The 23,632-nt window shown below is 44.7% G+C and overlaps 1 protein-coding gene across 1 annotated transcript in view; it reads left to right on the top strand.

Annotated features, from left to right (window-relative positions):
* The window catches only part of LOC128845541 (aldehyde oxidase 3-like), an 86,393-nt gene that overhangs the window by 7,864 nt on the left and 54,897 nt on the right, over positions 1–23,632 (top strand). The window contains exons 4-14 of the mRNA XM_054044337.1: positions 2,181–2,277; positions 3,294–3,402; positions 4,652–4,778; positions 5,167–5,228; positions 6,942–7,031; positions 11,416–11,496; positions 16,478–16,622; positions 17,330–17,422; positions 18,753–18,904; positions 20,115–20,208; positions 22,419–22,528. Of these exons, the coding sequence (XP_053900312.1) occupies positions 2,181–2,277; positions 3,294–3,402; positions 4,652–4,778; positions 5,167–5,228; positions 6,942–7,031; positions 11,416–11,496; positions 16,478–16,622; positions 17,330–17,422; positions 18,753–18,904; positions 20,115–20,208; positions 22,419–22,528 (1,160 nt within the window). The remainder of the gene's footprint in view (positions 1–2,180; positions 2,278–3,293; positions 3,403–4,651; positions 4,779–5,166; positions 5,229–6,941; positions 7,032–11,415; positions 11,497–16,477; positions 16,623–17,329; positions 17,423–18,752; positions 18,905–20,114; positions 20,209–22,418; positions 22,529–23,632) is intronic.

The raw sequence follows: 23,632 nt of genomic DNA, 5'->3' as shown, positions 1-23,632 counted from the left end.
GGAATATTGGGTTCAGTGCCGGCTACCATATTGCCAGACAGATACTGACAGTTTACAAACAAAAACAAAAAAAGGCAACCAAAACACACAGAGGTCTGGTGGGATTGATTTAAGAGATGTTAGAGAGGGAAAATACATATAACTTTTCCAAGCAACAACAGTATTACCATGTGCAAGAATCTGAAGGATATTATAGACAGGACTGGTAGCGCCACTTATTATTAAGGTTGCTCAACACTTCCCATTATTATACCCAGTTTTTAGTTGCTTATTACTTTGCCAAATTTTAACCATTTGGGCTGAAATTTTCCATATCAGAAATCTGCCTCAGGCAGAACTTTATGTAAAATTTCAGACAAAATGGGCCTGCCATTTCTGAGAATGAGTCTAGAGAAGAATACATTGGTTTGCCCATGTTAAAAGATTATTGCAGCCTTTTCTTTGAGAAGTTCTAGTGCCCCCATGCTTTGGAGCAAGAACTTGAAATTTGAGCAGAGGATGGCCTTTGCATCAGAGATGTGTCTTTTGCCATTCTTGCAAAATTCCATTCAAATTTGGCTAATACATAAGCATCTGAAAATTTGCAGTTTGCACATGTTCTGTAGTGATTTCTTAGATTTTAGCATTTAAATTCCCCAAACATTGCATCCACACTGACCATGTTCCAGTCGGAAGCTCAGTAGAACTTTCCCTACAACTGCAGCTCTGGGCTGCTGTAGGCTGCGCCGGGTCTGCATCTGGGCACTTGGATGAGAGCAGGGAACTCATCTCTCCTGGGTCTTTAAATGGCTGCCCTCCCCCTCCCCCCCCCCCCCTTGGCATGGTGGAAGAAACTGCTTGGTTTGAATGTAGAAGGGTCAGGTGTGAGTGCTGCAGGGGGAGTAGATTGGGACAAGAAGCCTGAGGGGAGGGGACAGATGTAAACTGGGACTGGAGAGTGGAAGGGGGGAGAGGGAAACTGGGACTGGGAGTTAGGCTCACAGAGAGACTGGCAATGACTAGAAAAGGACACTGAGACTGGAATGAGGAGCAGTGGGGGGAGACTGTAACTGGCTGAGCAAAGAGACTGGGAGTGGGAGCCAGTGGGAGACTGGGAGCCAGTTGGCTGGAGGGGGAACACTGAGATCAATGGGAATCGGGGTGCAGGGAAAGATGTGGGACTGGCCGGGCAAAGAGACTGGGATAAGGAGCCAGTGACAAAGGAGACTGGGATTGGATGTGGAGCCCAGGGAGGGAGATTAGGACTGGGAGCCACTGGGGACAAGGATCATGGTTGGGGTCGGGGAGAGACTGGAGGCCAGCGTGGGGGAGAGAGAGGGTTTGGATAAGGAGCCTGGAGTGGGAGGCCTGGGACTAGTTGGGCAAAGAGACTGGGATGGGAAGCCTGAGGAATGAAGACTGGGACTGGCTAAGTGAGGAAAATGGGCCTGGGACAGGGAGCCAAGGGCTGAGAGAGGGATGGGTCAGAGGGGATGTGGTGGATGCTGCTGTAACTGCAGGCAACTTTAATTCTGGAATTTCCTAACTTCTGACTTTGTAATCCTAACATCGGTCTTTTATAACAGTTGTGCACATGTGTGTGTAACAACTCCCAAAGGTGCTCAGGGAAATGGTAGAAACACCATTTGGGGGGAGAATCATCTAAACTAAACTGAATGCAGCCATAGACAATATGCCCTAGAGGACAGCTTTATATTGGGTGAGTGAATGAGTCTCCCATTTCTGCAATTCTCTTCTAACTTTCAGCCATCTCTTGAACCCAAACCATAAAGTTTTGGCTAACTTTAACATTCTTCTGGCACCCTTTTACCCATCATAGCGTCAGCACAGCCCACACAGTAAAAGCTATTGTGTGTTGTGGCATTGCTCTCAGGCAGTGGAGAATCTAGGGTGTTACAAGGGATGTCACTGGTAATTCAGATGTAATAAACTGTAGGTGGCTGTGACCAACCTGGTTGCTGCGATATTCTGCTTATTGGAATTTACAAGTTGAGTTCCAGCTTCCATTCATCTAATATCTAATCTCTGGAACTGGCTGGTCACTGCGTGAAACAGATGGAATTTTCCTCCACCTTTGCATGCTCCAGTAAAATGAGGGGAACTTGGGGCCGGGGGGACGGGACACCATAGCAACAACATTGAGAACCAGCAACTTTCTTCCTTAACTCCTGCATTTGCAGTTCATCTCTCAGGAACGAAATATGGTTGTGGAATAGGTGGCTGTGGAGCCTGCACTGTGATGATATCCACATATGAACCAACTTCCAAGAAGATAATGTATCCTTAAGATAAGATTTGGGCTGGAATTTTCTCAAGTGTCTCAATGAGTGAATTTCAGTGTGTTTTAGGCCCACTGAGGCACTTTAGAAATCATACCCTTGGAAGCTATAACTTATTATTCATAGAAAACCCTTGTTAATTGGGAGGGCAGTTATTTGAGTGTTTGTTTTTTCTTTTAATTTAGGTTTATATTCTTGGGTCCTGGCAGATACTTGAAATCTTTTTACTTTACCTTTAACGTGTTTTATCTGCATGGAAAACTGATTCACACAACAGGGATTCCAAGTGATGCGACTTTAAATTCCATTCAAGAAACATGAAATCTGCCTGCTCAAGAAACATTTATTTATTCGGACACTGGGAACCAACTATTTCCTTGACTGGGGGATCTTTATTTGATGCAATTACAGCTGCCCTTGTAGCAGCTATTGGAAAGTTGGGACTCTTGCTTGGATTGGAGTAGGATTTGTTGCCCTAGATAAATCCTGAGTCAATTTTCACATAGTTCTTATTCAGCACTCACTGATTTCAGTGATGTATGAAGTAACTAACACAGTAAGTTAGGCCACAGCAGGTTTCATAGTGGGTTGTGCTTTTTGCCTGGCCCCGACTTTGGGAGCTCTACTCCTTTAGTTAAGTTGCACCCACCAGTATCAGGTCTGAGTCTGGCCCTTGGGTTTTTGTAGTCTATGTGGTATCACAAGTTGATTAATAAAAACTCCTTAAAAGTGAGACTCCTGTTTCCTTATTTAGGCCACTATATAAAGCTTAGGACACGTTGAAAATGTTGCTAGTGTATGTACTGAATACACACACTATTGAGGTGAGAGTGCTGAGTTATGTACAACTGCTTCTCAGAAGCATAACTTTCCCCAGCCATCACCATGCTGTTTAACTCCCGCAGTTCTGCACTAGACTGAGTGTAATCTCCACCTGTGCTTCATTCCTCATGGCCCTGCACCACAGAGTATTATGCTATTTCAAATGTCACAATTCTCCTTTACGTTCCCAAGGCATTATCCTGCCAACTCCTGTCTTTTACCCATATGCTTGCTGCACGGCTCTGCTGTCACCACTGTGGAAGGTGTTGGAAGCACAAAAACGAGGGTTCATCCAATTCAGGTGATAACCTTCTGTAATTTGTAGGACAAGATTTGGGGATTTTTCCTTTCCTATAATCTGGTCATATCTGCCATGAGGTTTTGGCCTTATGATCAAGTTTGGTGGTTCTTTGCACTAGACAATTGCTCTAAGGAAACAGACTCCGTATCCTGGCTCTTCCTGGTCACAGCTTAGAGATGAACTCTCAGCTGAATCGCCAAACCAAACTCTGACCTGGGGGAGGTTGTCCGATCCCCTAGTTTCTACTCTAGCACTCAAGATACCTCAAAAGATGAGAATCGGTTCTGAAAAGGCCCCCTCAAGAGAAAAGATAAATCTGGAGCTGTAAAACGATACATCAAAGCTAGCAAGGGGTGTCCACCCTGAGCAGGAATTGCTGATTATTATAACAAGAACAATACTATGTAAAAAGCCAGATTGTCACTGGCCCTTGTGTGGGCATACAGGAGAGAGCATGGGGTAAGTAAGGAACTTCTGCTATTGTGCAGGGTTCAGGTGCAATTGCAGTCCCCAAAGCACATGGACTGCTCCCTGCTAGTGCCATGTGGGAAACTAACCCTCCAGAAAGGACTCAGGAAAGGCAGAGAGCATCACCCTGCTCCTTTCCGTGCACCAGCTGGCACATTGGGCCAGCTGCAAGCTCCTAAGGGATGGTCCCTATAAGACCTAGGAAGATAGGGGTTAGATTAGATTGTAGAACATGCACACTCTCTCTGTATTTTGGGGACCTCTCCTGGGTTAGTGAAGCTCCACCTCCCCCAAATCAGGCCTGTACTTTAAAGGCACAATCTGACCCCAGTAAGTTTTAAAACTTTTTTAAAATCATGTTTCTCTTTCATGCATAATCTTGTTTTCTTAATGCCTAAATTACAGGAATGTTCCCTAGGTGCTCCTCACTCCTTCCAAAGCCCTAATTTGTTAGCTGTTCTTCGCTCTGTTCTTCATGCTTGTAGAAATTTACACAAGGCTGATCACTGTGCTGACAGGTCTTGTCCCTCATTCTGTTCTCACTTACACCTGGGAACCCCATTGATATTGGTGGGGTTGCCTGGGGATAACTGAGAGTCTATAATGGTCCTTTGTTTTTCAATAAGATGACTGCACTCAGTCTCTTACATTTTAGTGATAATGCTGTAACATTCCAAATGCTGCAGCTCTTAACTTTAACACTGTAAGCAAGATGCATCTGTAAGGCAAATCTGTGAAGCTATATTTTGAAAGCAGGGGCTGTTGTTCTGTTCTGTTCCAGGAAAGGCTGGCCAAGTGCCATGGCTCTCAGTGTGGCTTCTGCACCCCTGGAATGGTGATGTCCATGTATGCTTTGCTGAGAAACCACCCTGACCCCTCCATGGAGCAGATAACTGCAGCTCTGGATGGTAGGTTTACTTTTACAAGTAGTAAACTTTAGGAGGTCAAATAAGAAGCCAAGTGTGGGTGTTTTTTACATGCCACATAAGTTGCAAGATGTGATTTGACAGAAAATGATAAATAAATCATTATTATTAGAGATGGGCCTGATCTGCAGTTCCTGGATTTGGCTCCCAATCAGAACATTCCCCCTGTTCAGGAGTGTTTGACTCTTCTGTGGTTCTGGTTCAGTCCATTGGAGAATCAAGAGCTAGGTCTTGTTTTGGATCCAAATTTCCCCAAGTGTAGGTGTGTTCAGGTGTGAGGGTTTGCTTCATGGCCATTTCTAATTGTACTGATATTCATAATTGTTCTTGTATTGTTCCTTATGATTAATGATTGTATTGTTCATTTCAGGTAATTTGTGCCGTTGCACTGGATACAGACCAATAATAGACACCTACAAGTCTTTCGCTGGGGTAGGTAGAAAGACAAACAGATCAACATTTTCAAAAGTATCCACTAATTTTGAGTGCTCCATTTCTGGAAGCCCAACTAAGGCCAGATTTTCAGAATTGCTCTGCTCTCATTTAAGCACAAAGAGAATTGTCCAGATTTGTAGAAAAACTGAGTCCACATTTGGACATTTCCAGCTCTTTTGGAAATCTGGCCATAAGAGTCACAAAGCAGCTGAGTGCTGACCACTTTGGAAAACCTGGCCCTTATTTAAGAGCCTAAATGGCAGCTGATCTTATTTGAAAATCTGGATCCAATTGGGTGTGCTGAACCCTTGAAAATCTGGCTTTCTGCTCTTTTGAAAATGTGGCCCCTTAGGAGTCTCTTTTTAAGCAGTGCTGAGCACTTGTAGCTCCCACTGACTTGAGTTTTAGATGCTCAGGACCTCAGAAAATCAGGTCTCGAGGCATCCAAAATACATGGCCTGAAGACGTAGGTAGTCGTGATGGTTATGATCTGCCTTGACAGTCTCTGCTACCCTCATTCTTGTCATATATAAGGCCTTGATCATGCCAAGTCTTAAGTGTGTGTTTCACTTTAAATTGTGTACTCAAGTCTTGAGAGGATCATGGCCCAAATTGTTTACATGTTGCCTTGCCAACAAACTAGTGTCTCTCAGCCCCAGTCTTTCATGACCATAGAAAATCTTGTCTCTCTCACCAACAGAAGTTGGTCCAATAAAAGATATTACCTCTCCCACCTTGTCTCTCAGAAAAACTGTGACTGACTGTGTTGAAACTATGATTATTATTCAGTGCAAGTGTAGACCATTAGAATATAGCCAGTCTGTGTGAGCTGTATGTGTTATATCATAGCTACTGAAAAATATCATTATCCAGGCTTGCTGTTGAATCAGTGTCTTACATTTATTCTCAACTGATTGAAATGTGCCAGGTTTCTCATCTGTTAAGAGAAGCCAGAGATGACCAGGCCAGCAATGATGACATAGAGTATTATATCTGAGTTACAAGGAGAATAACAAAAAAGGGGAAATCAACGGAACATATTTTGAGTTTCTTCCCTGCCACAGGTGACTTTGCGCATCTGTATAGTCACAGATCCTCCACATAGTCACAGCTCCACTGATCATATCTCCACCCTATCCTGGGCCCGTCCCTCCTTGAAAACTCAGCTGTCCATTGGTATACACGGTGGTATGGAAAACACTGTGTGGCCTGTTCCTGACGGGGAGATCATACCCAAGTCACAGAGCTGTGCCCCTTCCACTACCTTCAAGGCTGTCCCTCGGTCCAATTAGAGCTATAAACACAAATAAAAAGGATAAACTAGGAGTCTGTCCAACTTTCTCGTAGCAGGACAATTTCAGTCACTTCCACACAGTCCTTCTCCAATGCCCTCAATAATCCTTTGCACCAGCTTCTGCTCTGCTTCAGGAGCCTGATCCCCCCCTGAAGTCAGCTGGAGTTTTTCCAATGACTTCAAGGGGAGTTGGACTTGGCCCCAAAAGAGGAACTACCTCCTGCAGTGCTTCAAAGGGGACACAGCAAGAATAGTCACCTTAGCTCATGGGTAGCTCCTGAACCACTTTCAAATAACTGGACAAATCTGCTTCAGTGCAGGTAGAAATATATATATGCAAATGTGTATTTAAAAAGAAATCACATTTCAATGAAGTTGTATCTAGAGTATTACAGAATGGGGTATTATTTCTTTAGGAAGCAGCATGTTGTCAACTGAGAGGAACAGGGCAATGTTGCCTGGACAAAGAAGAAGATGTGTGCTCATCTTCTGACAAGGGAAATCAGGTGTGTTATGGTCTTTTTTAAATTACTTTCTGTTTCATAGTAAAGTCTGTAATGAATGAACATCTTTGAGCTGTTGTAGCTGGTGCCACATTTTCCTCTGGTGGTATCTATAATGTATTGATGGGTAAAGAGTTCTATTCACTCTGTCTGCCTGTCTTAGATATTTCTAAGGCACCTATGACCATGATATCTAAGCCCCAAGCATAGTGCATGCCTACATTGCAATTGGGAACCATGATTACAATTACAGCATGTGTAGACAAGGCCAAGATAATTTTGATCTAAGATTAAAGCTAGCTCCAGTATGTATACATCGGCTGCAATCATTGCTGTGGAGCTAGACCCATAGTTATATTCAAACCAGAGATTTTGAAAGGGCTTCTCTCCCCATGATTTCAGGGTCTTTTGTTTTATGTGGAAGGAAATTGCAGTTTGGGGAAGTCTGCATCAAAGAGGTGAGTTTTAGCTTTTGATCTGAGCATGCACAAGGTAGGGCTGCATTGACCTCCCTTCGGTAAGGAGATACACAGCCGAGGACAGGGGGGCTGGAACAATTTCTATAGAGGGGGTGCTTAGAGCCATTGAACCAAACTGTAAACCCTGTATATAATGGAAACCACTTCAAGACAGAGGATGCTGCAGCACCGCCAGCACCCCTAGTTCCAGCACCTATGGCCGAGGACAATGCTTTGCCCCTTACGCCTGAGAGTCTAAAGCTGTGGATCAAAGTGATTCCTGTGTCATGTGCATTTCAGTTCAATTTATGAAACAATTTGTAACTCTCACTTGTCCTCTGTATATGTGTATATGATTGTCCTTTTTGGGGTAGGAACTGTCTCATTTTTGTGTCTTGAACAGTGGCTAGCTCATTGGCATTGCTTAATAAATAGTGAGAAATGTTATTTAAAGATTGTTTGATTCTTGCTTTGACTAAAAAAGGCATTGTATAAAACCAAAACCCTGGCTCAGACTTTTAGTGTTTATTCTGGCAAAACTGCCATTGATATCAGTGGGTGATTTCTCTGAGTAAGAACTGCAGGATCTGGCTATCTGTTATCTATGTTACACCTCAGAGTGCAGATGACTGTATGTAGTTTCACATTTAATTTGTACTTGTGGCAACTGGAGTAACTGAAGTGCTTGCTCATGTCCATTCCATAGTAGGTGTGTGTGCTCGCCACATGCACCGGTACCGGAAGTTTTTCCCTTAGCAGTATCCATAGGGAACCGACACTGGCGCCCTCTGGAGTGGCTCCTGCATGAAGTTCCAAATGGTCTCCCTGGCCTCTTTTATCCCCTCCCCGCATCCGGGAGACTGGTATGCCGCCCTTGACTTGAAGGACGCGTACTTCCACATAGCGATCTTTCTGGACACAGATGCTTCCTTCGGTTTACAGTGGGGCCCCACCACTACCAGTTTACGGTCCTCCTGTTTGGCCTGGCAACAGCACCGAGGGTGTTTACCAAGTGCATGTTGGTGGTGGCTGCTTACCTCAGGCATCGGGGTATCCAGATCTACCCGTATCTCGATGACTGGCTAGTCAAGGGCAACTCCAGGTCTCAGGTCCAAGAGGATGTCGCAGTGCTGCAAGCCACGTGCTGCTCCCATGGACCCACCCTTTGAGCTTCTGAGCTCCTGCTCCCTTTCCCACCTGTCATGGAAGGTCGCTTTCTTGGTGGTGGTGACATCAGAGAGGCGAGTCTCTGAGGTTAAAGCCTTGACCTCAGAACCACTGTACACAGTCTTCTACAAAGACACGGTTCAGCTGAGGCCTCACCCGGCCTTCCTGCCGAAGGTGGTATCTACCTTCCATATGAACCAGGACATCTTCCTCTCAGTGTTCTGCCCCAAACCGCACAAGACCAATGGAGAGAGGCATCTTCATGCGCTGGACATCCGAAGGGCCTTGGCTTTTTACCTAGAACATAGCAAGCCTTTCCGTAAATCAACTCAGCTCTTCATTGCCACAGCTGATAGGATGAAGGGCCTTCCGGTGTCCTTGCAGAGGATTTCCAACTGGATCACCTCTTGCATATGGACCTGTTACGATCTGGCATGGGTCCCACTGCCACTGATCGTCAGAGCCCACTCAACTAGAGCTCAGGCGTCCTCGGCGGCCTTCCTGGCACACATCCCTATCCAGAACATCTGTAGAGCCGCAACATGGTCCTCTGTCCACACGTTCATGGCACATTATGCCATCACTGAACAGGCCAGAGATGGCGCTGGGTTCGGCAGAGCTGTATTGCAATCTGCATGTGCGTGAACCCCTACCTGCCTCCAGGGGTACTGCTTGGGAGTCACCTAATATGGAATGGACATGAGCAAGCACTCAAAGAAGAAAAGAGTTACCTTTTCCGTAACTGGTGTTCTTCAAGATGTGTTGCTCATGTCCATTCCATGACCCGTCCTCCTTCGCCACTGTTGGAGTTTCCAGCAAGAAGGAACTGAGGGTGGGGGGGAGCCAGTGGCACCTCTTATACCGCGCCATGCGGGTGCCACTCCAGAGGGCGACAGAACCGGTCCCCACAGATACTGCTACGGGAAAAACCTCCAGCACTGGTGCATGAGCACACACATAGTATGGAATGGACATGAGAAACACATCTCGAAGAACACCAGTTACGGAAAAGGTAACAGTCTTATCCTCAGTGATGCAGCAGAAGGAAAGGGGGACCTTTAGGTTTTACAGTGAGCAAATTCAAGGCTGTGGTGGTTCTGTGCGTTGTTACAGCACCTTTAAGATCTGGACAGTGGCAGTCAGGGTTGAACCTGGGAGTGCCAGGGGGCTGGTTGCAGTTTATAACCAGGACCCATTCATTCTCTTCTACCATTGAAGATACTTGAATTTCCATCATTATGTGGTTTTAATGAGACTTTAATTCAAAAATAATGTCTGGAGAGGCAGAGAGAAGCAACCAGGGCTGGGGATGCAGTGCATCCGGAGCTTCACCCCATTGTAAGCTCCTTCCCAAAAGCTCACAGGATCCATATTCTCCAGAGGATTGTAGCTCCGAAGCACAGTGCTTTGCAGAGAAGGCATAACCCAAAGTGAGTAAAATAGAGCTGATTTTTATGGTATCCTCTTCTAGTTCAGCCCCTGCTGAATTTGGCACAAGCTCTGAGTGGCTCCATTTGGAGGAGAAAAATTACCCCAGGAAATTAAGAGCCTGTCATTTTCAAACCTGTTCAGGGCGTGAACCAAATAAGAGAGTGATGCAAAAAATGAGGGGGGAACACTGAACCTGCCCAACCCAGCTCTATTCAGACCTGTCAAACCCAACCCAGCCTTACAGATTCCAATAGCAACACTGCATTGTGAATGCAAAGATCATGATATTGAGCCATGCTGCCCGCGAGGAACATAACCCTGCTGTGCAAGTAATGATGACACCTAGCTTTTTTCAACAGCAGAGCTCAAAGTGCATCAAAATTCTAGTTTATTTAGCCTCACAATGCATCTGTCGGCAAGAAGTGCTAATATTCCCATTTTTGCTGATAGGGAACTGAGTCACAGCCAGGCTAAGTGACTTGGCAAAGTTACACAGGGAGTCTGTGGTAGAGCAAGGAATTGAACCCTCATTGCCCATGTCCTAGACTAGTACCCAAACCACTGCAACATCCTAAGTAGTTTAGGTTTGTAGAAAGCCAAATCTGGCTGGGTTTGCCTACCCTGGATATGTAACCACTCTAGGAAATCCAGATCTTCCACAAGGTCAAATTTCAGAGCCAGTGCAGCAGTACCTGCTTTTGGCCTATGACTGAGATGGATACAGATCAGTAGACTTAAGGTCAATGTTGCAATGGAACTTTTCCCAGGAGTTACAATTTTCTCTTCTCTAAAAACACAAGATGTCCAATAAATCTTGTCTCGCCCAAAGGATTGCTGTTTTGTTTATTGTCATCTTGGATTTACCCATCAATCTATTTGACAGACATAGCTTGGGAGATTATATTAATTCTGCTGTGTCTGCATTTTTCCAGTGAGTCTCATACACCCACCACACTTGGCTCTGATGGCCTCCGGGGCACACTACAAGGGCTAGTTGTTGACTTCAGAATGCCCCTTTCAGAGAATGGGGCAGGTGCTGAAGGTGGGTTTAGGAGCTGATGGCTGGGAGAAGCCTTTCTGGCATTGGGTCAATTTGTAAATAGTTTTGTTTCATTATTTATTTATGATAATAGACTTATTTTTAGGAAATTAACTAAAGAATGTGCTTGAATTATTCAATGTGCTGATACCTGTAGCAGTTAAAAAACTAAATGACATGTAGCCGAAGAGTCTCTGCTCTTTCCAGAAAAGTGCAACGTACCCTTGACATGCACATTCTGTTTTTTTTCTCCTTCAAGTAAATATTCAAATGAAACTTTGTTTCCTTTCAGATGCATTCTGGTCTCTGCAATCCTGAAGAATTCCAGCCTGTAGACCCAACCCAGGAGTTTATCTTTCCTCCTGAACTAATGGTAGGAAGTGTTATTCTTTCCTGATTTGTCTCCGTTTACATGCAAATGTTGTGAATGATCCAGCATTTACAACATGATAGAAGTCTGAAATGGAAAAGATTGTTGGACTAAATTCATCCTCAGTGGAAGGTGACTGAGTCACACCAAGGATAGAGTGTCATCCCGTCCACTTCCCTGCCAGTGCAGGAATGTACCTTAGAATTTCCTGTCTAGGTCATTTAGGCTATGTCTATACCACCGCGGTAAGTCGACCTACGCTGCGCAACTCCAGCTACATGAATAACGTATAAAAACAAGATTTAATCTAACCCACAACAACTGCTACTGCCTCTGCCACTCCTCATGCCAGGGACACATGCACAGGCCAATCTGTTACTCAGGTGGGACTTGTCTACATGGAGGGGTAATGTGCACTTTGGGGGTGTGATTTCTAAAGCACTTTGTTAATGCACATCATTTTAATGGGTGGTTTAGAAATCACAGCCCCATAGAGCGCATTACCCCACCATATAGACAAACCCTTAGTCAATTTCATGTCCTTGCGCAGTTTATGAGGATTTGTATTTTCATCTGATTAAGTGGGTTCACATTTTACAAGATCACATACATACTTTACATACCCCATCCTGAATGGCTGTTCAACCACAGCCACTCCCTAGCTTGCCACAGGATTTTTTTGAGCAAGGAGCCAAACTGTCTGCAGCTAAGACACTTCAATCAAATTGTGAAAGCTGACTGTGAACTATTCTCTTTTTAGGTGTGGTCCATTTAACCCTTGCATTCTCAGGCATATGCCTTTCAAAGACAGGCCAGGGAGTAGTAGGAAAATTAGGCTGGCATAACTACTTCGCTCAGGGGTGTGAAAAATCTCTTGGGCAGGTGGATTGCCTATGCCAACAGTAGAATCCTTCCCATCCGAGTAGGTGGTGTCTACACTGAAGTGCTACAGTGGCACAGATGCAACAGTGCAGTTGCAGTGTTTTAAGTGTAGACTAGCCCAGACACATATCATACCAGTTTAAGGACACACAGGTGCCTCTTGCTCAGGGATTCTCAAACTGGGGTTATAATAACGGCCATACTAGGTCAGACCAAAGGACCATCTAGCCCAGTATCCTGTCTTATGACAGTGGCCAATGCCAGGTGCCCCAGAGGGAATGAACAGAACAGGTAATCATCAAGAGATCCATCCCGTCGCCCATTCCCAGCTTCTGGCAAACAGAGGCTAGGGACACCATCCCTGCCCATCCTGGCTAATAGCCATTGATGGCCCTATCCTCCATGAACTTATTTAGTTCTTTTTTTGAACCCTGTTATAGTCTTGGCCTTCACCCTTCAGGGGATCACAAGGTTATTACATGGGGGGTCGCGAGCTGTCAGCCTCCACCCCCAAACCCAACTCCGCCTCCAGCATTTGTAATAGTGTTAAATATAAAAAATGTGTTTTTAATTTGAAGGGGGGGGGGTCGCACTCAGAGGCTTGCTGTGTGAAAGGGGTCCCCCAGTACAAAAGTTTGAGAAACACTTCTCTTGCTTAATATACGCTCTACAATAGAAGGCAGCTAAAAAAACCAAACAAGCTATGCATTGTGGATCACCCAGTTTAAAAACCAAACCAACCTTATAATGATCAATGATCTCTATAATGCTGGAACAAATCAAACAATACACCTGAGCCCGGCAGGCCTAAAGGGAATATTTGTGTATCTGAAATGGTTGTTTGATTCCAGCATTCAGACAGAGTCTTGGAACATTTTAAGCAATTAACAAACAAACAAGCTCTGGGATTTGAAACAAGAGCCACCACCCACCCCAACTGAGCTAAAGTTTCACTTCTCCTCTGAACTAAGGGCAGGTCTTCACTACGGGGGGGGGGGGGGGGGTGTCGATTTAAGATACGCAAATTCAGCTACGCGAATAGCGTAGCTGAATTCGATGTATCGGAGCCAACTTGCCCCGCTGTGAGGACGGCGGCAAAATCAACCTCCGCAGCTCCCCGTCGACGGCGCTTACTCCTACCTCCGCTGGTGGAGTAAGCGCGTCGATTCGGGGATCGATTGTCACGTCCCGACGAGACACGATAATTCGATCCCCGAGAGATTGATTTCTACCAGCCGATTCAGGCGGGTAGTGTAGACCTAGCCTAAGGCAATCCTAACTGCTTTGTGCCTGCTCAGACTGATTTAGGTGTGGACACTCCTCCTTTGCCCTCCCAACTTCCTCCTCCTCTCTCTCTGACTCCAGCATGGCCTAAACTTCCTCCCTCCTGGCTTTCTTCCATCCCTCTGAGACCCTCCAATAGCTATTAGTTCTTCGCCATGGCCCTCCAATAAACCCCTTTCTTCTTTCCCCCACCCACAAGACCTCCTGCTCCTCTGCCTTTACCATGGACCTGCAACAGACCAGGCCTAATTGGCTCATGATCCAGAAGTGGGTGGCAAGGGAGCACCCCACTGGTTGAGAAAAACAAACAAACCACAACTGAGGTCACTGGGACCCAGCAGGAACCAGAAGAGGGAAGGGAAGGAGCAGCTCACTGCCCACTCCATCCTGCTGCTTCTGCACTGCCCACACACCCAACCCCACTGCATCTATTATTATCCTTAACCACTGAGGACAAGACAAGGAGTAATGGGCTTAAATTGCAGCAAGAGAGATTCAGGTTGGACATTATGAAAAACGTCCTAACTGTCAGAGTGGTTAAGCACAGGAACAAATTACCGAGGGAGGTTGTGGAATCTCTGTCATTGGATGTTTTAAAGAACAGGTTGGACAAACATCTGCAGGGATGAGTCAGATAATACTATCAAGGCCCCTTCCAGACCTACATTTTCTTCCTACATTCGGAAAAGCAAGACTTGGTACACTCCTTTCCTTGCAAATAAATACAATTGCGTCAAAGAAACTACAGGCCCATTGAAACAATCTACAGGGTCTCCAACTTTGACTAGCCACTCAGGTCAAAAAGGAGCAATGAAAAAATCTTTCACATATTGTAGAGACTAGTTCAGATCAGAGCAGCAGCTCTGACCATCTCTGATTGTGTCCTGCTACTACCTGATTTTTTCATAGGCCAGGTGAGATGGTGGCACGTGAGGCAGGAAATTCTAATTGCCCACAGAAACCAGATTTTGACAGGCACTCTTCTATCCACTAGTCCTCCCTGCCTTCTCCCTGTATTAGATAAAATGGTTCTCTCTGAAGGGTGAAGATATGGCTGTGGAGTGAAAAGACACTACGTGTACTAATATGCAGCCTATGATATGTTTTATTATCTTCATCTTTCTAACTTCCAGCCTTGTAGACTCATCATGAGATCAAGGAATTAAGCTGCCTCTTCCTTTGTATGTAGCAATATCAGTTATAATGATTCTGGAGGCAACACTAGGGCCCTTGCTTCCGCCTGTACAACCACAAGGACATCAAATTACGCTCCATAGCGGTGGCTCTCCACCTTTCCAGACTACTGGACCCCTTTCAGGAGTCTGATTTGACTTGCGTACCCCCAAGTTTCACCTCACTTCAAAACTACTTGTTTACAAAATCAGACATAAAAATACAGAAGTGTCACAGCACACTGGTACTGAAAAATTGCTTCCTTTCTCATTTTTACCATATAATTATAAAATAAATGACTTTCAATATAAATATTGTACTTACGTTTCAGTGTATAGTATACAGGGCCGGCTCCAGGCACCAGCTTGGCAAGCAGGTGCTTGGGGCGGCCACTCCGGAGAGAGGCGGCACGTCCAGCTATTCGGCGGCAATTTGGCGGATGGTCCCTCACTCCCACTCGGAGCAAAGGACCTTCTGCCGAATTGCCGCTGCAGATCGCGATCACGGCTTTTTTTTTTTTGGCTGCTTGGGGCGGCAAAAACCCTGGAGCCAGCCCTGATAGTATATAGAGAAATATAAACAATTTCAGTTTGTACTGACTTTGCTAGTGCTTTTTATGTAGCCTGTTGTAAAACTAGGGAAATATCTAGATGAGTTGATGTACCCCCTGGAAGACCGCTACGTACCCCCAGGGGTACACATACCTCTGGTGGAGAACCACTGCTCCATAGCACGCCTATGCAGCCCCACTGTCTCCAAGGGAGTTGCTCAGTTGTAACAGGATTGGAAATTAGTAAACAATTCCATCGAAGTGCAAGAAGGACAAGAATCCAGCTCACTCCATCTCAGCTATGTTGACTCATCATGTTTAACTGGAGTAAAAAGCAACACAAAATGATGATAGTCAAAGTCAGATCTGTCTTTGAATACTAATAGATCAGCTTAGTAAGACTGTGCCTTTTCATATAGTCACTTTTCAGAGCAGAACCTCACTGGAACTGAAATTGCCCCTTGGGGACCTTAAGCCAATGAGAATTCACCTGATGAATTTCTCTGGCATTCCCTTGTCAGATGTGACTGAAACTAAATCTTGATGAAATTCAGTCATGTTTGGGAAGGAGGGCATCAGGCAGCGCATAGCCCACTGAACAACAATGGCGTACGTTTTGCTAAAGACACCAGGCCGAACCCTTTCTATTATGTAAAGCTCCAGTGGAAATTTAATGCCCAGGCAGAGAAGGTGACAAAACCTCAGTTCTTAAGATGTAATCGCTCTGCTTTGGCTGGTCACTGAACAACCATAATGGAGAGAGTCTTTGCTGGCGATTAGGGTAGGAGACTGGACGTCAAGACACTTAGGTTCTGTACTACTAACTTGTTATGCTGCTTCAGGCAAGTCACTTATCTTCTTTGTGCCTCAGTTTCCCTATGTGTAACATGGGGATAATTAAACGTACCATTGTAAAGCTCGATGGGAACCTCAGATTAAAGACACTATTTAAGTACAAGGTATTATTAACAGTTATTTTAAAGTATTTTGTTCTACTTTACACTGGTTGACAAATACCTTTGTTAGCCATGGAGCACTTAACCTTAACTTTATTTTTATTTTATTTTTATTTAACCTCTGTCATTTCCCCTACAGAGAATGGCTCAGGAACAGCAAAAAAGAACTCTAGTTTTCCATGGGGAAAGAACAACATGGATTTCTCCCAGTAACCTCAGGGAACTTCTGGAGCTGAAGGCCATGTACCCTAAAGCACCTCTCGTTGTAGGGAACACCAATGTGGGTATGGAGGGTCTGAGGGCCTCTTGTCATTGTTACTATCCAGTTGAAGTTAATGGAAGTTGCAAGTTCTCAGCACCCCTGAAACTGGGCATCCAAAGATAGGTACCAAAATTAGAGGCTCCGTTTGAATATTCAGGTCTGAGTAACTTACCCCAGTTCAGGTGGCACATCAGTGACACAACTGGGACTAGAACCCTGATCTACTGCAGTTGAGCTGAGTTGGTGGAGTGCAAGGTAGAAGCAGGAAGTAATGGGTGACTAGGGAAGAGATGGAGGCCAGGGCACAATTCTGTGGGGTTCTAAAGCTGAGGTGAGGAATCTGAATGTGATATGGAAGGAGACAGGAAACTGAGGAGCTTTGCAAGCACTGGGAGATACTTTTGCTGGCAACACATTGACTAGACCTGAGGGGTGCAGCATGAAAAGCAGAGAGGGCAGAGGGGAGGAGAGAGAGGAACATGAATTGGGAAAGGCAGCAGGATGGAGACTTTGGGATATTGGACAGGAAGAACCAGCAGGATTTTGCAACTGCTTGGCTATAGGAAGAATACAGGGAAAGTAATCCCATGTGACACTAAGGTCACAAGCCCTGGTGGCAGGAAGGATGGGGGTATGTTTAGTTCTTTAGATACATTCACAGTTCTGGAAATCTAACACAGCTGTTTTCTTCTGTTTTTCTTCAATTTCATTATCATTCTCTATCTTCAGGACTTGAGATGAAACTTGATGGTGTTCATCATCCAGTTATCATCCATCCCACTAGGATTCCAGATCTGCATGTTGTGAGTAATACAAACAATGGTAAGTCCTCGATTTGCCTAAAAATCCTCTTGAGTAATGTGTTGTTAGACACCATAAATTATTAGAATCTTTGACTCATATGTACATGGAACGTTTTATTCTCCAGTAGTGCTCAGTACAATAAGACCACGATCCAGTCTGTCAGCCTACCTGCCATATGGAGAGAACAGGATGGGGAGGTTCAAATTCTGAAACTCTGCTGCCATAAATTTCTTTGTTCAAACCATCTTTCACTCATTTTTCTGCAGGAGAGGAGCATGTGGGAGGGTTCTATATAGGATGACCAGATGAGATGAAGAAAATATCGGGACACGGGGGGGCAAAAAAAAAAAAAAAAGCCGAGTGATCCCGGCGGCGCAAAATATCGGGACAAACAGCAAAATCAGGACGGTCCCGATTTTATCGGGATGTCTGGTCACCCTAGTCCTATAGTTTTTTCTGTTGGTAGAAATTACAATGTTCTTTGTCATAGTCATTAGTCTGGCAATGTCTACAATCTATATGGAGATGCTCATGCATAGATCTTTGATCCAATATGCCAAAAGATTTTCTTTGGAGCCACTGAGCCAAGTTCTCAATTGGTCCAAGTCAGCATAATTCCATGGATGCTGATTTACACCAGCTGAGGATCTGGTCCGTTATGTCACATCTTAGTATGTAACATGGAATTGAAGCTGTAGCAAAAGTATGCAATGCACAAATTTTTCCTGGAGGCACTGGACAGAGCTGTTTATAAAAATCAGACAAACTGGGATTTTATTGCAAATGATTGTTTCCCTATTTGCGTTTCGCTTAGCTCTAGAATTGACACTGAAATAGTACTGATCGATGAATTGAAATTATAAGTATTTGTAAATCACTACACCACACACATCCACACAACTGTCCATTTAATTGTCACCTTTTATTGAGGTCCACATTAGAGAATGCCCTTAATGAAAGAAGGGCTTTTTACAACCACTGTAAACTTCCAAAATGCTCTACAAATTTCTACTGACACAGAGCCTGATCCAACATCCATTGAAATCAATGGCATTGTTTCCATTGACTGAAATGGGTTCTGGGTCAGGCCCAGGGGGCCAAATTCTGGAGTCTTTCAACAGTTTTTACTTCATCCTTAGCCCCAGTCAGTCAGACTGCTATTCGCCTCATGGGAATGCACCTGAATAAAGATTTGTCTGTCCCAAAGAAAATTACCCTGTAGATCTGTGTGTGTGAAATATACCTAATGAAAGCTGACTACAGAAGCAATATTTCCGTGGTCAGGTACAGTTGTGATCATTTAAAGTGTGATGCTCCTATTTCACTATTTAAAATAATTGGGTTTCAGGACTAGTGATAGGTGCTGCCTGCTCTCTGGCCCAACTCAGAGACATCCTGATGAAAGTAGTCCCGGAGCTTCCAGAGGAGAAGACAAAGATTTTCCGTGCTCTCTTGCAGCAGCTGAAAACCCTAGCTGGAGAACAAATCAGGAGTTTGGCTGTATGTTTTAATGATTATAGTAAACAGGACAGCATTGAAAGTATATATCTATGATCTTCACTTACAAATCTGTAAAGTTTGTTTAGAGAAGAGCTGGCTGTCTCTGGGGCTTGACTGGCATATCAGAGCCTTTCCATCTAGTAACCAGTTCAAATCCAGTCCATGCTGGTAATGACTAAAAGGCATTACTATCTGATAGCTTATATGAACTAAATTGGGGCTTTCTGACATTACCAATGGACCAGTCTCCACATCGCTGTAATTGGCAGCACTCTTATCGGCAAAGAAGCCAAGGACTGAATATGTATGAAGTTATCTTTGTCCCTCCAGAATGGGATTTAAGTACATCCAGGGCCTTTCACATGGCACCTCTGACCATAGGTGCTGAAAAAAAATAGCAGGTGCTTAGCACCCACTGGCAGCCAGCTCCCCTCCCCAACCCCCCCCCAGCGCCTCCCGCCCACCAGCGGCCCCGGCAGTCAACTCCTCCTGCTCGCTCCCAGCACCTCCTGCCCACTGCGATCAGCTGTTCTGCAGTATGCAAGAGGCGCTGCAGGGGAGGAGGAGGAACAGGTATGGGGCACGCTTGGGGGAAGGGGGTGGAATTGGGTGGGAAGAGGTGGGGCGGGAGGGGAGCCTTGGGAAACGGAGTGGAGTGGGGGCAGGGCCTGGGGTGGAGTGGAGGTTGAGCACCTCCGGGGAAAGGAGGAAGCCAGCGCCTGTGTCAGCTACTACTGAAATGCACAAATAATAGCAAAGTTTACCAGATAAGCAGTGACACATTTGCCCACTTGCTGTGAGGAAGCTCAGAATCAAGATGTCCGTTGCTTCTCCTCACTTTGAAAGACTTTGCATCATTGCCTCTGACCCACCCTTCCATTTTTCCTTAAAACTCAGTTGCCCTAGTTCTTTTGTGGCCCCTCCCCTCTGGCTGAAGGAGTGGCCTTTTCTCTATTTTTGGGCAGGTCATCTACCCGGGGTCATGTTGGTGTCCTTCGGCTGGGGTTATAGGTCAGGACCTTCCATGAGCTGTAAATTAAAATGAGAGGGAAATTATCATTTAGAAAAGTTTGAATACGAAACTTCAATTAAGTTTGAACAATAAATTACCTTAACTTCTTAATATCCCTAAAAATGGGATCATGTTTTAGATCAATATTGCTATATATGGAAAAGACAGCAATTAAAATAGCCTCTTTGTTTGTTAAAGTCCTTAGGTGGACATATTGTAAGTAGAGGTTCAACTTGGGATCTGAACCCTGTCCTAGCAGTTGGCAACTCTGTCCTCAGTCTGGTATCAAAAGGTAAGATTCAGCATCTCTCTGTTACGTATCTGTGAGAGCATCACTGTAGAGCACAATTAGCAGTACAAGTGATGGGTATCTTTACTTGTTTCCTCCACATCGGTAGACACAGGACAAAATTATTCTGGTGCTTTCCTGTGATTGTCACTGGGAAAAAGTGTTAGCTAATGCAGGCTGCTACATTCCTTCCTGCTGCCAGGTGCAGACGGGAACAAAACTAGCAGTGCTGTGAATGTGAAGTGGAGGGGCAAGGAAGAGAAAGATGTCCATGTGGTATCAACAACCTCCCCACATTGCTGCCAACAGTTCCCCTGCAAAGGCCAGACTGGCCACCTTTAACCTACAATTTTGTACACCCTCCCAATGGTTGCTTTTGCTGTAATGTCTTACGCAGCCTGAGAAAACATATACCTTATTTTCATACATTTTGAGCACCCACTACTCCTACTGATGTCACTGGGATTATGCAGGGGAGAGGGGTCAGCACCTCTAAAAATAAAGCCCAAAGTATTTCATGCTGGCACTTAAAATCAATGGCCACTTTGAAAATCTTGGCCTTAATGAGTAGCAGCTTTGAACCAAAGATGTTCCAGGATAATTTGCTCATCATGAAGTCAGATAATTTCTGCCTTTAAAGCTTCCTGCACGTTAGCTGTTTAATGTCCTAAATGTTTTTGTTTAAAGCTTTTGAGTAAAAAGAGGAGAGCTACTTAATCAGCTTACTAATTCGTCTGTCTATTACTGGCACTAAAATCAGCACTATTAAACATCATGCAGACAGCATAGTATTATTAGCATTTATTATTTGTATAGCACCAAAGTTCAGTCTACTTAACAGGGACAACAAAGACAAGTGTCCCTACCCTGGAGAGTTTACAATCTAAGACCAGATCCTGAAACATGCTGACCACACTCCCTTGACTTCCATGGGAATGGAGAACTTTAGTTTAGACCAGGGCAAGTGATTTGCATGCCCCCCCAAAAATGGCAACCCCTGGTCTGAACAAGCATGGAGGATGCCATTTTGTTCTACAAAATAGTGTCCTCCAGACAGCATGACCTCACATGCACCGCCTGGAAGACACCATTTTGTGGAACATGAGGCATGCATGTATATAATTGAATACACAAGGCATGTGCTGCAGGAAGGAACCAAGGTAAGCAGAGGTAAGTCAGCAGTGGCCACTGGCCAAGTTCTATTAAACTTATATATAGGAGAAAATAGTAATTCATTGAGCACTCTATAGAGAAATTATATGCACACTAAAATTGCCATTTTTAAACAAAGCCCTTAGATAATTACATACATAATTAATTTATTTGAAATGTTACTGTTTTCTAAAACAAGAAATCTATTTAACTATTTAAGATATTTAAAAACAAGATGTCACCCCTATTGTTCTCACTTTATTAGTACACCTGAATCTTTTCCTGTTTTAAGTGTATCCTTGAAAATTGCCTTTTTAATATATGCTTCTCTTTCACTTGTTCTCCTGTTTGGTACCATATACTCTCTCACCAGCCACTGCTTTGCAAAACAAGATTTCTTTGTAAAAGCCTATGGCATAAAGCTTCCAAACAGATTGCTGTATAACGCTCAATTTGGAATCATGAAAGTCTTATTAATGGCAAAACAAAAGTGCAGAGAAGTAAAGAGAATATCAAATACACCCGGCAGTTGTTCACAGTGATCACTGTTACCTACCTTTTCCTCACCGGTGCTATCCTACAGCTTAGACCAAGCCAGAGTGAACTCTCACAGCAAATGTAGAATGGAATACACAAGGCATGCAAATATACAGTTGAATCGTTTGCGATAGACCAGAGCTAGCAAATTTATTTGTTTTTTTAATAGCAGTGTTACGATTTTAGAAAATAAAACTTTTCCTCTGTCATCTAAAAAGTTGTTGCATACCTTGCTAAAAATGTCATTGCATGCCACTGAGTTTAGAGCTGGTGAAATCATTCATTGTGAAGGATTTGTTACAGATTTGAGCCCTTTTTTCTTTTTGTGAATCTGTATTTGAATACTCATGGGAAAAATTTTGCAGGATCAGTGTCATTCCTAGATACCTAAATACTAGCGTATGAATGTAGGATGTATTTTTTAGTATACTTTTCTTTCACAGATTAGATTATTTGCATCTGCAAAGTGCAGACTTTCCTTTCACGCTCCACATTCTCTAAGAAACTACACTTCTCTCCAACAGACGGAACACGACAGATTCCTTTAAATGATCAGTTTCTTGCTGGATATGGAAATGCAGATCTTAAGCCAAAAGAAATCATAGTCTCGGTTCTCATCCCGTACTCTAAGAAGGTAAGAGCTCTGGGGTCCTTTCTGGACTTCTTTTAACAGGGTGTGCTATACGTAATGTTACAGAGCCTTTGAACAAAAGGGAAATAATTTTAATATGCACTGCAAGAACTTCAGTACCAACGTCACCTGGGGACAGATCCTGCAGATGTTTATGACACAATTAATCCTTACGAGCAGTACCACCGACTTCAGTGGGGTTACCAGGGCCGGCCTTAGGGAAAATGGCACCCTGGCCTCCATGGGCACAGCACACCCCCTCCCACACTGCTCCTAACACCCATGGGTGTCCCTCCATTGCCTCTGGCCTCAGCAGGCTCCCCAGGTACCCCCCCCCTTCACCCTAACCGCTGCACCCTCCTCCTGCGCCCATGTGGGGAAACTGACCTGGATGCACAGAGCAGCCAGCATTGCTGTTCACTCCCCCAGCCCCGCCAGAACATTGCTCCTCCGCGCACCCCTAGAAGGCTATGGGGGGGTGAGAGAGCAAGGAGCAACATCAGGGCTCCCTGAATCTAGGTCACTTTCCCCACCTGCACTGTGTAAGGGGAGGGCAAGAGATCAGCAGAAAAATCCACACCCCTGAGCAACATAGTTATACCAACCTAACCACACACACACACACACACACACACACACACACACACACACACACACACAAGGATAGACAGCGTTATGTCGATGGGAGAGATTCTTCACTAAAAAGAAGCTGTAGCACTGAGCAGGAGAAGCAGAAGGTCCCTAAAAGTGGGGTGGGGGGCACTGGCGCCCAAACTGTGGCCCTGCCCTCTGCGCTGCCCCTTCCCCTGAGCCCTCACACCATCACTTCCCCCAAGGCCCCACTCGCTCCTCTCCGCTCCCTGCCCCTTGTCTCTCGCCCTTACAGCCAGTAAAAAATGGGAGGACCATGACCCCCGGACCCTCCCTGTTCCAGCACCCCTGGCACTGAACATGAAGACAAGCCCTAAGTCTCTGCTTTCTAGGGGTAGTGTTATGTTCTCCCAGATATATCAGCTTGCATTTTGCCAAGCTGAAACTCAGTTTATCATCTGTCCACCTTTCTAATCACTGGGTCTCTTTATGTTATTTCTCTCTCCTATAATATGT

The sequence above is a fragment of the Malaclemys terrapin genome, chromosome 11 (genome assembly GCF_027887155.1).
Source record: "Malaclemys terrapin pileata isolate rMalTer1 chromosome 11, rMalTer1.hap1, whole genome shotgun sequence".
NCBI lineage: Eukaryota > Metazoa > Chordata > Testudines > Emydidae > Malaclemys > Malaclemys terrapin.
Note: the sequence above shows the minus strand (reverse complement) of the source record. Positions and strands in the feature narration are given on the sequence as shown.